At 46.4% G+C, this 14,758-nt stretch overlaps 1 protein-coding gene across 2 annotated transcripts in view; it reads right to left on the bottom strand.

The window, feature by feature from the left end:
* Positions 1-14,758, bottom strand: part of reps1 (RALBP1 associated Eps domain containing 1) — a 129,212-nt gene that overhangs the window by 42,598 nt on the left and 71,856 nt on the right. For both annotated transcript variants that reach the window (XM_084314756.1, XM_084314757.1), the window contains exon 8: positions 2,004-2,158. In XM_084314756.1, coding sequence (XP_084170882.1) covers positions 2,004-2,158 — 155 coding nt within the window. The remainder of the gene's footprint in view (positions 1-2,003; positions 2,159-14,758) is intronic.

Here is a 14,758-nt window from a genome sequence, read left to right as displayed (position 1 = left end):
AACACCCACTTTGCGTCACTGACTACCTCACCAACAGACCACAACACAGCAGACTGCAGGGAGGCCAGTCAGACGGGCTGGTGAGCAACACCAACGCTCCCCTGTGACGTCACCCTTCCTGTTCACCCCCGACATGTCCAACTTCTGCTTCAACTCGGGTACATGCCGCCTACAGAGGTTCTCAGACAACGTATCCATCGTCAGTTTCTGTACATCACAGACGACAACGAGGAGGAATACAGAACTTTGGTGGAGAGCTTCGTAGGGTGGTGTGACAACAATCACCTTCAACTCAACATCAGCAAGAACAAGGAACTGGTGATGGACTACCAGTGGAGCAACTCCCATCACTATCCGAGGAAAGGAGCTGGTAAATGGACTGCATTTATATAGCGCTTTTATTCAAAGCGCTTTCCAATTTGTTCCTCACATTCACACATTCTCACACCGACGGCAGAGGCGACCATGCAAGGTGCCAACCTGCTCATTGGGAGCAATTAGGGGTTAAGTGTCTTGCTCAAGGACACTTTGACACACTGCCAGGAGGAGCTGGAATCGAACAAGGAACCAGACGCCCGCTCTACCTCCTGGGTCATTGTCACCCCCAGTTCCTGGGAGTACACATGAACAATAAACAGGACTGGTCTGACAACAGAGGCCCTCTACAGGAAGGGTCAAAGCAGGCTGTCCTGAGGAGACTCGGGTCCTTTAACATGTGCAATAAGCTGCTGCAGTCGTTTTACCAGTAGGCAGTGTCCTGGTTGCGGAGAGCAGAAGGAGAAAGAAGCTGGACACCATCCCAGAGAACCCCTCCCATGCCCTCTATGAGGAGCATGTTCAGCCATAGAGTGCCTAGGGCAGGGGTCATAGAGTGCCTAGGGCAGGGGTCATAGAGTGCCTAGGGCAGGGGTCATAGAGTGCCTATGGCAGGGGTCATAGAGTGCCTAGGCCAGGGGTCATAGAGTGCCTATGGCAGGGGTCATAGAGTGCCTAGGGCAGGGGTCATAGAGTGCCTAGGGCAGGGGTCATAGAGTGCCTAGGGCAGGGGTCATAGAGTGCCTAGGGCAGGGGTCATAGAGTGCCTAGGGCAGGGGTCATAGTGCCTAGGGCAGGGGTCATAGAGTGCCTATGGCAGGGGTCATAGAGTGCCTAGGGCAGGGGTCATAGAGTGCCTAGGCCAGGGGTCATAGAGTGCCTATGGCAGGGGTCATAGAGTGCCTAGGCCAGGGGTCATAGAGTGCCTATGGCAGGGGTCATAGAGTGCCTATGGCAGGGGTCATAGAGTGCCTAGGGCAGGGGTCATAGAGTGCCTAGGCCAGGGGTCATAGAGTGCCTATGGCAGGGGTCATAGAGTGCCTAGGGCAGGGGTCATAGAGTGCCTAGGCCAGGGGTCATAGAGTGCCTAGGGCAGGGGTCATAGAGTGCCTAGGGCAGGGGTCATAGAGTGCCTAGGCCAGGGGTCATAGAGTGCCTAGGGCAGGGGTCATAGAGTGCCTAGGGCAGGGGTCATAGAGTGCCTAGGGGAGGGGTCGCAACCCACGGCTCTTCAGCCACTCTGCAGTGGCTCCCTGTAGGTTTGGAAAACAAATATGGAAATATATAATGGCTATTTTAATGTATTTTTATTATGAGATCGAGGTGATACTGTGAACTGAAATAAAAAAGTGTTTAATATTTCCTCAACAAAATATACACCCCGCGCCTCTCCCTGCCGTCTGCAGGTGGCTAATCTTGAGTTTAAGACCCCCCAATAAGATAACTATGGATAAATCCAAAGAAATTTAAATAGGAGAAATGTTTTGCTTCATGTTCTGTAATCGTATATTACATTCCATTACTTTTCCTGATATTTTATGTTTTTGCCGTGGTATCGTTTTAGAACCGGTATCGTGATAGGCTTGTATCGGTATCAAAGTCAAGATTTTGGTATCGTAAAACATTAGAGAAAGAGCGAGAGCGAGAGCGAGAGAGAGACGCAGTGAGCCAAGCTGCTGGCTGAATACCTGCTGAGTCATCCAGGTCAATGAGCTTTGGCATCAGGCTCTCAGGAAGGTTCTCTGGGAGGTCGTAGCCGTTCTTCCTGGCGACCACCAGGTGGAAGGCAGCGCAGAACTCATCCAGGGTCAGAGCCCCGTCTTTGTCAAAGTCCGACAGCTCCCTGAGAATCACACACACGGTGGACAGTATATATATTGGTATACATATCAGGGTTTCCGTTGTCCGGTAATTACCGGTTTTTGACCGGCAAAATCTGTTGAAGTCCGACATATTTAAATCTCTCCGGTCATAATGTCCGTGAAAATAATTCCCTCTAAGCACAATTTGAATTGTATTAAAATAGTTACATTTGTTTCATTGTTGCTTCACCAAGCAGGTCTAATAATGACAACGATGTGTGTTCTATTATGACATGTGTGTAGTGTTCTGATAACGACTATTGGTGAAGCGATGTCGAGATTCATTTGGTTTGGCAGCTGGAGCTAGATTTGCGAGAAGCATGCAACTGCAGAGCCGCAGAGCTGACAGTTGTGCGCGCACAGTGCAATACTCCAATTCAGCCATTGGCAATTCAGCTGTTGGGTGGGTGGCGCTGCTGAGCGGTCCCCAGACCGGACCTGAGAGCGCCGCTGGCTCTGCGGCTCTGCAGTTGCATACTATTGGAGTGTTCTTCGTTGGGACTGGGAGACGGAGATATAATAGTCATCACGGAACGTTTATTTTTCACGATAATGTTGCCGTCTCTCTCTGCCAAATTATTCGCTTGATATAATTAATACAAATGTCCAATATAACGGAATTCGTTAGCTCATAAAAATGTGATTATAACACACTGCTGTGTTAATGTCGGGCCGACTGCCCAGAGACACCTATTTGATTTAAAGTCAGCAGAAAAAGCACGGAGTCTCTGGACTTATTTGATTTGGAATATAATGACTGTATACGCAAAAGTAGCCTAGTTTTAAGTTAAAATATTATAAATCTACATGCCTTGAGGATGTCATTCTTTATATAGCCTGCCTATCAATTGTTTTTAAGCTCAATAAACTCTGACCGGAATTGATCCCATTTGTCCGGTAGATTGAAATATTGCAGGACACGGAGACCGGCAACAATTTTTTCTAACGGAAACCCTGATACATATATCATCACGTTTCTGATTATCAAGCGATGTTTATCATATTGGTCTTGCGTGGTAATGGATGTTTATCATATTGGTCATGTAACGTTATGTGTAGTCTTTTATTTTATTTTATTTGCCTTTTTTCCCCATCCCCTCATGGTCGTTGTGCTGCCATACTGTTGGGTCTGGGGAGGGTGTGTAGACTATCACATGTCTCCTCCAACAAATGACAACACTCGCCAGCTGCTTCTTTTTACTGGATAGCTAGGAGGTTCACTGGGAGAGCGTAATGTGTGCAGAGGATCACTCTATCTCCCCCAGATCATCTCCCCGCTAAACAGGTGCCTCAACTGACCAGTAGGACTCGCTGTTCCAGGACTCATACCTCACTGGCTTCCCACCAGTGAACACTGACGACCGACCAAGCCAGTGGAATTTAACCTGGGTTTCTGTGGTGGTAGGTGAGTGCTTAGACCTCTACAATACCCAGCTGCCCCAGTGCTTAGACCTCTACACTACCCAGCCGCTCCAATGTTTAGACCGCTACACTACCCAGCTGCCCCAATGTTTAGACCGCTACACTACCCAGCTGCCCCAGTGCTTAGACCTCTACACTACCCAGCTGCCCCAGTGCTTAGACCTCTACACTACCCAGCCGCTCCAATGTTTAGACCGCTACACTACCCAGCTGCCCCAATGTTTAGACCGCTACACTACCCAGCTGCCCCAATGTTTAGACCGCTACACTACCCAGCTGCCCCAGTGCTTAGACCTCTACACTACCCAGCTGCCCCAGTGCTTAGACCTCTACACTACCCAGCTGCCCCAGTGCTTAGACCTCTACACTACCCAGCTGGCGTCTCTACAATTCGTAGCCGCATTTCTGCAGACCCCTCTCTGATTGGTTGAGGCCATTTCTGCAGACCCCTCTCTGATTGGCCGAGCGCGCGCATGCGCCGCGACAAGCTCCTCTAGCCAGGAGTCGAAACTCCGTTAATCTCCAGAGAGAGAGGCTGAAAACCCACAGTTGTTGCCCGACGGATGGGAGCCGAATCCCGGATCCGAGTTTTCTGATGAATAGCCCCAAAACATGGAGGTTGCGAACGCAATTTATTCGCATGGAAGTATTGATTACGCCATAACGAATCATTAAAAAAATATACCGTTAACTGGAATATGTTGTGTGTGCCTTTACACATATGTTGGATATGATCAATAGAAGTCTCTGTGATACTTTCTGAATATGATTTGGGAACATCAAATGGGCAGGCCGCGAAATAACAACGTTACAATGTACAGTTTCTGACAGCTGGCTGTGTTGTGAAATGTGCATAATGTTATGAATAAACCGCGAAGTCACGCGAAATAACGTTATACGCGAATCTGGTAGTACATTTCCAATCAGAGAGGGGCTTCGCTCAACCAATCAGAGAGGGGTCTGCAGAAATGGAGCTCAACCAATCAGAGAGGGGTCTGCAGAAATGCGGCTACGAATTGTAGAGACGCACCCAGCTGCCCCAGTGCTTAGACCACTACACTACCCAGCCGCTCCAATGCTTAGACCTCTACATTACCCAGTCAAGACATGATAGAGTAGATCAATAGAGGACAGGATAGAGTAGATTAATAGAGAACAGGATAGAGTGGATCAATAGAGGACAGGATAGAGTAGATTAATAGAGAACAGGATAGAGTGGATCAATAGAGGACAGGATAGAGTAGATTAATAGAGAACAGGATAGAGTAGATCAATAGAGAACAGGATAGAGTAGATCAATAGAGAACAGGATAGACTTGATCAATAGAGGACAGGATAGAGTAGATTAATAGAGAACAGGATAGAGTAGATCAATAGAGAACAGGATAGAGTAGATCAATAGAGAACAGGATAGACTTGATCAGCGGTTCTCAACTTTTTATACCAGGACCCCATTTTATTTAGGATTATTTTTTGGCGACCCCACACTTAATGTTTAGTAATTTCAATATGGAAATAAGGAATATCAAAATAAAAGCACGTTGTTGAACTTGATCATGCATATTTATTAGAAAATTTAATTATGTTGAAATGAATATTATCAACAAAAGCATTATAAAACTAGGCATATTTAGCCCAAATATGTTGCCAGAACATGGAAAAAGAAAATGCGTTCACATGTGCTTTTCAAGAATAAAAAAAAAACTAGACTTAAGTGGTCTGCACACGGCGGGCGACCGACGTCGCCTGGCGATGCGATTGTCTGTCGCTCAACGATAATCCCCTGGCCCCGCACACCAGAGCCGACTGTCGCTCTGTCTAGCTGGGGGTGTGGTTACTCGTTTCCCCCCCGGAGGGAGATATCAGAGGACGGACCGGATGTTAGGTTAGCGTATTAGCAGGTAGCAGGTGTTGTGCATTACAAGGGAACTAAACCCATATTGAGCTGGAATTAAACCACCTATACGAATACAACCTCTCCTCATTCTTCCTGACATTACTGCATGACTGATCGCTATTCGCTACAATACGTTCATTACCACCGATTGGACAAGTATTGTTATGCAGCTGAGAGAGAATGTTTTTTCACTGAAGACGCTAACTGTTCTGTTCTCAACCATCATTTCCTTTGGACAATAAACCTTATAAACCACATCAGCTGCAGCCTGGACATTAAACTCTGTCAACATCCACAACTTCTTTTGTTACCCGAGTATAAAAACATCTAAGTAGGTGCATTGTGGCGCATTGTTCATTTATTAGTTAATGACAAGCGGCCACTATAGCTTCTCCAACTAACGTTATTTATTTAAATTGTTCCTGTTAATAATAATGAACATGGAAAGTGGGGGGTTCCGGTTCCGGGTCGGAAGGATGTGAACGTCTCTGAGCCACGCTGCCGCTCCCAAACTTTTATTTTACTTTAAAAAGCCATTTTTTTATTTTTTTCAAGATGATTGAACCACTAATATACAACATCCGTATCTAAGACTGTACTATTCGACCCAAAAAGGAAAAGAATAACGAGCGTGATGACTGCACAAGTCTTGAGAAGCGAGGCCGCCCCTGTGGATGGGGCTACCATGGCTAAGCTAATGGAGGAGCTCAAACAGGCCTTCACCACGGAGTTCAGAACGTTTGCTGCCTCGCTCGAGTCTAGACTCGACGGCTTCCAGCAGGAGATCGCAGACCATACCCAACACTTGACCTCCGTGGATGGCGGCATGGATAGGTGGTCGGATAGGATGGCGGAGCTGGAAGTAAGATGCACAGCTCAGGATATAGTCATCGACAAGCTAAGAAACAAGCTAATTGATGTTGAATCACGTAGTCTGCGTTCTAACATACGCATCCTGGGCCTGGACGAATCCCTGCACAGCAACCGTCCCAGTGTCTTTTTCGCGGAGGTCCTGGTGGAAATCATGGGGAAAGATGTCCTCGCTACACCACCGGAGCTTGACCGATGCCACAGGAGTCGGACGCTAACACCCAGACCAGCACCAGGCTCCAGGCCTAGGGCCGTAATTGCCCGCTTACATCACTACAAGATCAAAGAGACTATTATCCTGGAAGCTCGCAAGAGGAGAGGGAATCTGACATACAGAGGGAAACCAGTCTCTATCTTCGAAGATTATCCCCCCGAGGTGGTCGAGCAACGATCACAATACCGAGATGTCATGGGGCCCCTGTACAAGCGCGGATTTAAACCATCGCTCCAGTTCCCTGCGAGGCTAATCATCCGAACCAAGGAGGGCAGGCTGCATCTACCATCGCCCAAGGACGCCATGGACTTCCTGAGGACCCGGCCCAGAGGGACCTCGACACCGGTTTCGCCAGGGCGAGACGCGGACCCGACACCGGCTTCACCAGGGCGAGACGCGGGCATGACGCTGGCTCCACCGGGGCGAGAGACGCGGACCCGACACCGGCTTCACCAGGGCGAGACGCGGACCCGACACCAGCTTCACCGGGGCGAGATGCGGACCCGACGCTGGCTCCACCGGGGCTGAACGCGGACCCGACACCGGCCTCATCAGATCCTGACGTGGTAGTAGCGATGGACCGTTAGCATACTGCTACGGCTATCACACAGAAAGGGGTCGCATTTGATATCTTATTACATATGTGAGTATGGATGAATACTTGACATTAGGCCTCGCCTGGAAAGTTATCTTAATTTTTCTCTCGCTATCTGACATAAGGGGAGGAGGGGGACAAGTATGTTGTATATGACTGTTGTACTGTTGCACGACTATAGCCACGGGCTAGGTTGCTACCTGCTAACGTTTCGGAAGGAGCGGGACCTATTCTATTCTGTTTCGGATATTTCTGCCACGCTTATAACTTCTGCGCGATATACCAGCTCCCGGCCATGTTTTTGATCATTGCCACCGGGATGCATTTACTGTTGATTACACGTCGAGCGAGATGGGGTCTCGTGGCTGCGCCACCTGTTTGACTCTCAACCGGTTCATGCAACCCGCATGGCTCCCATTAATGTTTGCTGCTGACAATGTGCTCGCGGGAGCGGCGGGCGGCCCCCGGCACAGCGCCCTCCTCTGGTGGGGAGGCATAACTGTGTAGGGTCGAACCAGCGTCAGGGGAGATAACAGTCTCACGGACAGGGTATCGCCCCCTCCCGGCCTGGTGGATGTACTGCGCGCCTGTTTTGTCGCAGCATGCCTGGCAGATACACCCCCCCCCCCCTTTTACCGACAGTTCTGGGTTCCAGCCGTTGACCTTACTATTGGCTTATGGTTCAATTTGATTTTTTCTTGTTTGCTTTACACTCTGAGGCACTTTTGTATACAGGGAAATGTGGCAGGTGGCCACGGAGATGGTTCTACGAGTGGTAGGTTTGAAGTCTCTGGAAATGTTGGTGAGTCCCTGTGATGTTGGGGAAAGACCCACCGGTCCCACACATTTATATGTTTTTTATGTCATTAATATATGTTTTATGTATGGCTCAAAATACGTGTGCATAGTGTTTAAGTTAAGTGAATTCTACATGCCCACAGGCTTGCCCAGGTCTGCCCCACCTACACGCCCTTCAATGTTCTATGGCTACGGCTAACTCTGAGAGCTTCAAGCTCTGCTCCTGGAATGTTCGAGGCCTGCAGAGGTTGGCTAAGAGGAAGGCGATTCTGACCTTTTTAAGGAGGGAGAATGTGTCGATTGCTTTTTTACAAGAAACTCATATGGGGCCCAACGACACTGCTAAACTCCAAAAGAGCTGGGTAGGACAGGTCTTTGCTACAAACTATTCTACGTTTAGTAGGGGCGTGGCCATATTGATCAATAAAAATCTCCCCTTTAGACTTATAACTTCCTCTGTGGATAGCCAAGGTCGCTATGTGATTATCAAAGGGGTTCTTAATGGTAAATAAATGACATTTATGAATGTATACTGTCCCCCAGGCTATTCCCCTGACTTTCTATCCAAGATATTTGCTGAATTTAATGGCCTGGCCTCTGAGAACGCCTTTGTGGGCGGAGACTTTAATTGTCACCTCATACCGTCTCTTGACAAACTCCCACCCAGTCTGGCTCCCCCCTCTAGGCAAGCAAAGATGCTCACCTCCCTATGCGAAGACACTGAATACTCAGATGTCTGGAGAACCCTTTGCCCATCCGAACTGAAGTTCACCTTTTTTAGCGGCCCACACAAGAGCAACAGTAGAATAGACTATTTCTTCATCCCTTCCTCTAAGCTCTTTCTAGTATCGTCCTGCACAATCGGAAGCATCGTTCTATCGGATCACGCCCCTATATACCTGGTCTACTCCCTGTCAGAAGAGAGAGCGCTGTCGAGGCGTTGGCGCCTCAACCCATACCTCCTCAAAGATGATATATTTGTCTCCTATTTCGAATCGGAATTAAAAATGTTCTACTCAATTAACTTTCGCTCTACGGATAACCCGTCTCTACTCTGGGAAACATCTAAGGTCTTTTCTCGTGGACTGATTATATCTTATGTATCATCCAAGAAGCGCAAGAAAAATGAACAATGTAAACTTCTTGAATCCAAACTAGCCGACCTTGAAAATCAGCATGTTTCAAACCCAGCCCCGGCTGTGCTTATGGAGCTTACGGCCACCAGAACGGCGCTAAACACTCTTCTGATCCAGGACGCCGAATATTCTCTTAAATTTGCCAAACAGAGAATGTACGAACACGGTGACAAGCCGGGTAGGTGCCTGGCTGCGTGTTGCTTTCTAACAGCGGAGGAGTGCAAGAATGTGACAATTTGACCATGTGACCGCGGCAACGCGGGAGAGCGGCAGTGCGGAAATAGGCTGTCTATTGCCATTCTCTAAGACAAACGCTAACCTTAACCAGCTCCTTAACAGCGCCTAAACTTAACCGTTCTAACCTTAACCAACTCCGAAACAATGCCTAACCTTAACCATGCCTAAGCTTAACCTTAACCATAGAAAGAATATTGCCATTCTCTAAGACAAACTAACCTTAACCAGCTCCTTAACAGCGCCTAAACTTAACCGTTCTAACCTTAAGCAACTCCGAAACAATGCCTAACCTTAACTTTAACCTTAACCATGCCTAACCTTAACCGGCGAAAGAATACACGTTAAAAAAAAAAGATTTATGGGATTTGAACTCGTCAACAACGGACCGCAGGACCGCTGCGCTGCCAGGTGAGCTGAGCTTCGAATGAAAATCATGGCGGATTAGGGCGGTTACATAATGCCGCAAGCTCTGCCGCTCCGCTCCGCCGCTCTGCGGTTGCCGCGCCTGCCGCGGGGCGTGTCGCAGCCAATCAGGGAAAACGCGGAAGCAACGGCAGCACTGCTCCGCTGTTATTAAGCAATAGGCTGCCTGGCTAACTTGGCAAAAAAAAGGGCTGACACCCAAGTAATAGCCTCAATCTCTGACTCCAACGGGGTCAGGTCCTTTGACACCAAAACTATTAACAAAGAGTTTGCCTCTTTCTATGCCCAACTCTATAGGACCGAGCGACCCAATGGTGCTCTCTCTGACATGCAGGCCTTCTTCGCTGAATTACACCTCCCTAAGGTATCGAAAGATCAGAACTTGCTCCTTAACGCCCCAATTACGAAGGAAGAAGCTCTGGGCGCCCTTAAGGCTATGCCATCTGGTAAGGCTCCAGGCCCGGACGGTTTCGGATGCAAGTTTTATAAGGAGTTCGGTCATATTCTATTAGATCCCCTGCTGGCAATGGTTAATCACTCCACTGAGGTGGGGATACTGCCCCAGTCTCTACGGGAAGCTAATATCTGCCTTCTCCTTAAGAAGGGTAAATGCCCTGAGGAGTGCGCCTCCTATAGGCCTATAGCCCTACTCAATTCGGACCAAAAGTTGCTTTCCAAGATCCTGTCCATGCGCCTGGAAAAAGTACTCGCTTTTATTATTAACGAGGATCAGACAGGTTTTATTAAGGGTAGGAACTCTACCGACAACATGAGACGGCTCCTCAATATCATCCAAATGACTCGTGAGACAGACCACCCCGCGGTGGTTCTGTCTCTCGACGCGGAGAAGGCATTTGACCGTGTAGAATGGCCGTATCTATTTTTAACCCTCGCTGAATTTGGCTTAGGTGACACCTTTATTGACTGGGTCAAGGTTCTTTACAACTCGCGGATGTCGGCGGTCCTGACTAATGGACTTAGGTCTAGCAACTTTCCTCTGCAGCGGGGGAACCCCCAGGGGGATCCTCTTAGCCCTTTACTATTCGACATGGCCATAGAACCACTCGCACAGGCTGTAAGGCAGTCAGCCGAGATCTCAGGTTTTAGAGTGGGCGGGAGGGAGCACAAAATCACTCTTTACGCGGACGACGTGCTGATCTTTGTGTCTAAGCCTGACTCTTCAATTCCATGTCTAACCCGCATGATTTCCACATTTGGAACCTTCTCTGGGTACAAAATAAACTTTTCCAAATCCGAAGCAATGCCACTTGGGACACTCAAATCTATCCCGATACTGCCCGAGCCCTTCCCATTTCGCTGGTCGCCCTCCGGCTTCGTTTACCTAGAGTATTTGTGACACCCACCTATGATACGTTGGCTAAGGCCAATTTTCCCCCTCTTTTAGACACCATAAGGGCAGACTTAGTTAGATGGGCCCCTTTACCGATCTCCTGGCTGGGTAGGATTGCCCTCGTCAAGATGAACGTACTCCCCAGACTGTTGTACCCTCTCCAAATGATCCCAGTGCTGCTGACAAACAAGGTTATCAAGGTGCTGGAAGGCTGGCTAAGCTCATTCATTTGGAATGGGAAGAAACCGCGTCTGAAAATAGCCAAATTACAGATGGATAGTGAAGATGGGGGTCTAGACCTACCTAATATTAGACACTACCAGCTGGCAGCACACCTTAGGGTGCTGGTCGGCTGGTTCAGATCAGACCCACTGTCAATATGGCTGGACGTTGAATCCTCGCAATCTAAGTCCCCCCTGTGGAACCTACTATTTATCAAAGACTTTAGGTCTGTGAGGAAGATGTGCTCCAACCCCATCACATTATGTTCCGTCAAGGCCTGGAAGACTGTCCGTAAGGTGGAGGGCCGAGCCAAGCTGACCTCTCCTCTTACCCCGATTGTAGGCAATCCTGACTTTAAGCCAGACCAAATCGGCGGCGGCTTCAAGACCTGGTATAAGCAGGGCATAATCGATCTTGGCCACCTGTTTGATGGCCGGACCCTAATGTCCTTTACACAGCTGCAGCAGCGATATGGCCTATTGAAAGCGGAATTTTTTAGGTACCTACAAATTAGGCAGTTAATCACCAAGGACACCTCACTTTTAACTGACATCTCCACCTCGCAGGTGGAGAAAGCCCTCTCCTTGCAGATCCCCAAAAAACAGATATCTATCTTCTATAGTACTCTGAACCTTAATTCATCTTTATCTTCCTATGTTACTAAACAGTCCTGGGAAGAGGATTTGGACATAGAAATCACAGATGCAGACTGGCAGGATACGTGGACCTACGCAAAAAAAATCTCGGTTTGCAACCGCACCAAGGCCATCCAAATTAGAATATTGCATCGCATTCATATTACCCCCGCCCGTAAAAGTAAAATGGATCCCAATACGTCCCCACTTTGCTTTAAATGCAAGATAGAGATTGGAAATCACGTCCACTGTTTTTGGACCTGTGTAAAACTACAGAGCTACTGGTACGACGTTGTAGAAGAACTGTCTGACATATTTCACACCCCCATCGAGCTGGATCCCCTCTGCCTTTTGCTGGGCCTCCCAGATATTCATGTTACCAATTCCAAGCATAAGAGACTGTTCAATTTGTTGACATTTGCTGCTAGAAAGAACATCCTATTGTTTTGGATCAAGGACGAGGTCCCGTCAATAAGGTCATGGCACAATATCATAATGGAATGTATCCCGTGAATATATTACGTGCATGCTGCATTCCAAGTTGGACACTTTTTATGAGATCTGGGACCCCTATCTGTCACATATTGGGCCTGCACTATCCACCACTGTACTCGCCGGATTTCCCCATTACCAGTAACCTCCCACTGCTGCCTTGTTTTGTCTGACGGTACTGGCATTGTAAATACTGTACATGTCCTCTTGACTACAGTGGTACTATACATGTTCTCTTGACTGCGGTAATACTGTACATGTCCTCTTGACTACAGTAGTGCTGTACATGTACCCTTGACTACAGTAATACTGTACATATCCACTTGACTACAGTAGTACTGTACATGCCCACTTGACTACAGTGATACTGTACATGCCCACTTGACTACAATGATACTGTACATGTCCTCTTGGCTACAGTAGTGCGGTACATGTTCTCTTGACTACAGTAATGCTGTACATATACCTTTGACTACAGTAATGCGGTACATGCCCACTTGACTACAGTGATACTGTACATGCCCTCTTGACTACAGTAATACTGTACATGCCCACTTGACTACATTGATACTGTACGTGTCCTCTTGGCTGCAGTAGTACTGCACATGTACTCTGGGCTACTAGGGAATACACGGTCATATGCACACGTTCACAACACACATATGCATGTACACATAAAACATATACATAGGTAAAGCACACGCACATATGGGTAGGTAGAACACACATATATATAGCACACGAGATAATGCACACACGTGAAAGCCACACTTATTTTATTTATTTTTATTTTCTATTTATTTAATTTTTATTGTCTTTTTTTTTTTTTTTTTTGCCTGTCTTGTGATGTTATTACTGTTGTTAGTGTAATTATTTTTATTATTGTTAACGGTATTGTATTGTGATGTCTTGTTCTATGTTGAAAATTGAAAATAAAAACATTTATAAAAAAAAAAAATAATAATAATAATAATAATGAACATAAGTAGCATGGTAATAATACGTAGGTTATTGATCAATGAATGTATTGATGAATTAATGGTGTACAAATGATACACCAGTAGAACTTCTGTACTACTTCTACTGTAGAAGTCATGTTATTTCCTCATTGTCCTTGCTGTGTCGCCTAAAAAAATAGGATTGAGGCGATTTTTTGCCAGGCGCCAGAAATAGCTGCGCGACCGTCGCCAATGTTCCCTCAAATTTTCTGTCTGAGCAAACACTCCAACCTCCTGAGCAGACATCAGCAACTACTGAGCAACATACATCACCTGCCGATTAACCGGTTAGTTGATAAGCGGCGGTTTGAAAAAAATCTGAGAATCTTAATTTCCCTCAATGTCTAACATAAAAATATATACATTTTGCTGATACACAGAGAAATAATACAAAAAGGCATATTATATTCCTTAATCAAATATTTATTTGACCATTGATTGACGATACAGAGCAAAGTCCTTACTTTGGCGGCGGCGGTGTGAGTCGCGTCACTAACTTTTGTCTTTTTAGGAGGCTGACTCGTCATTATTTTATTAAGTGAATTATAATGCGACTTTAAGGGTGACCATAGAGATTTTTTTTTAAGAGGATCTGCCTTCAGCCTCAAGATACTTAATGATACTCAAAGTTTACTCAAAGATGCCTTATCATTATAATTAGTGCTGTCAGGCGATTAAAAAAATTAATCTAATTAATTACAGGATTTGTAATTAATTACTCTAATTAATCGCATTTTAATCGCATAACCATTTTATGCCTGATATTCTATAATCATATTTCAAATTGCATGTGTCCAGATGGCAGAATTCAGTACTGTATCTACAAAACCTTCTGTTTAATCATCTTCCATCTATTAATTTGCTTAGATTTTTCAGGTCTGGTCAATTTGAGCATGGTGTTATTCACAGTCAAAGATAAAAAAAAATGTATTGATATTCTCATTTGGTTCATTACAATTGACTCAAAATAAGATTTTCATTCAATCAATCACAGCGCAGATTGATTGATTGAATGAAAATGTTATTAACAGATTGCAGAATGGGTACAATACAGTACGGCTCAATACACACAATTGTTAAGGGCATGCAGACCAGAGAAAGACTTTCGTCTTGTTTACATCAGGGTCCCCCATTTTCAATTCATAATGAATTGTAAGTAAGGGTGCAACTTGCACCGTGCAATCCATTCTTTGTGGATCTAGCCCACAGTATTTCTGACACTGGGAATACATTCCCTGAGATTCATAGATGTCCCTAGAATCAGATACCAAGAACATGCAAATGGACCATA

Source organism: Notolepis coatsorum (genome assembly GCF_963971535.1).
Source record: "Notolepis coatsorum genome assembly, chromosome: 5".
NCBI classification, from domain to species: domain Eukaryota; kingdom Metazoa; phylum Chordata; class Actinopteri; order Aulopiformes; family Paralepididae; genus Notolepis; species Notolepis coatsorum.
This window is presented reverse-complemented; position numbering and strand designations above follow the sequence as displayed.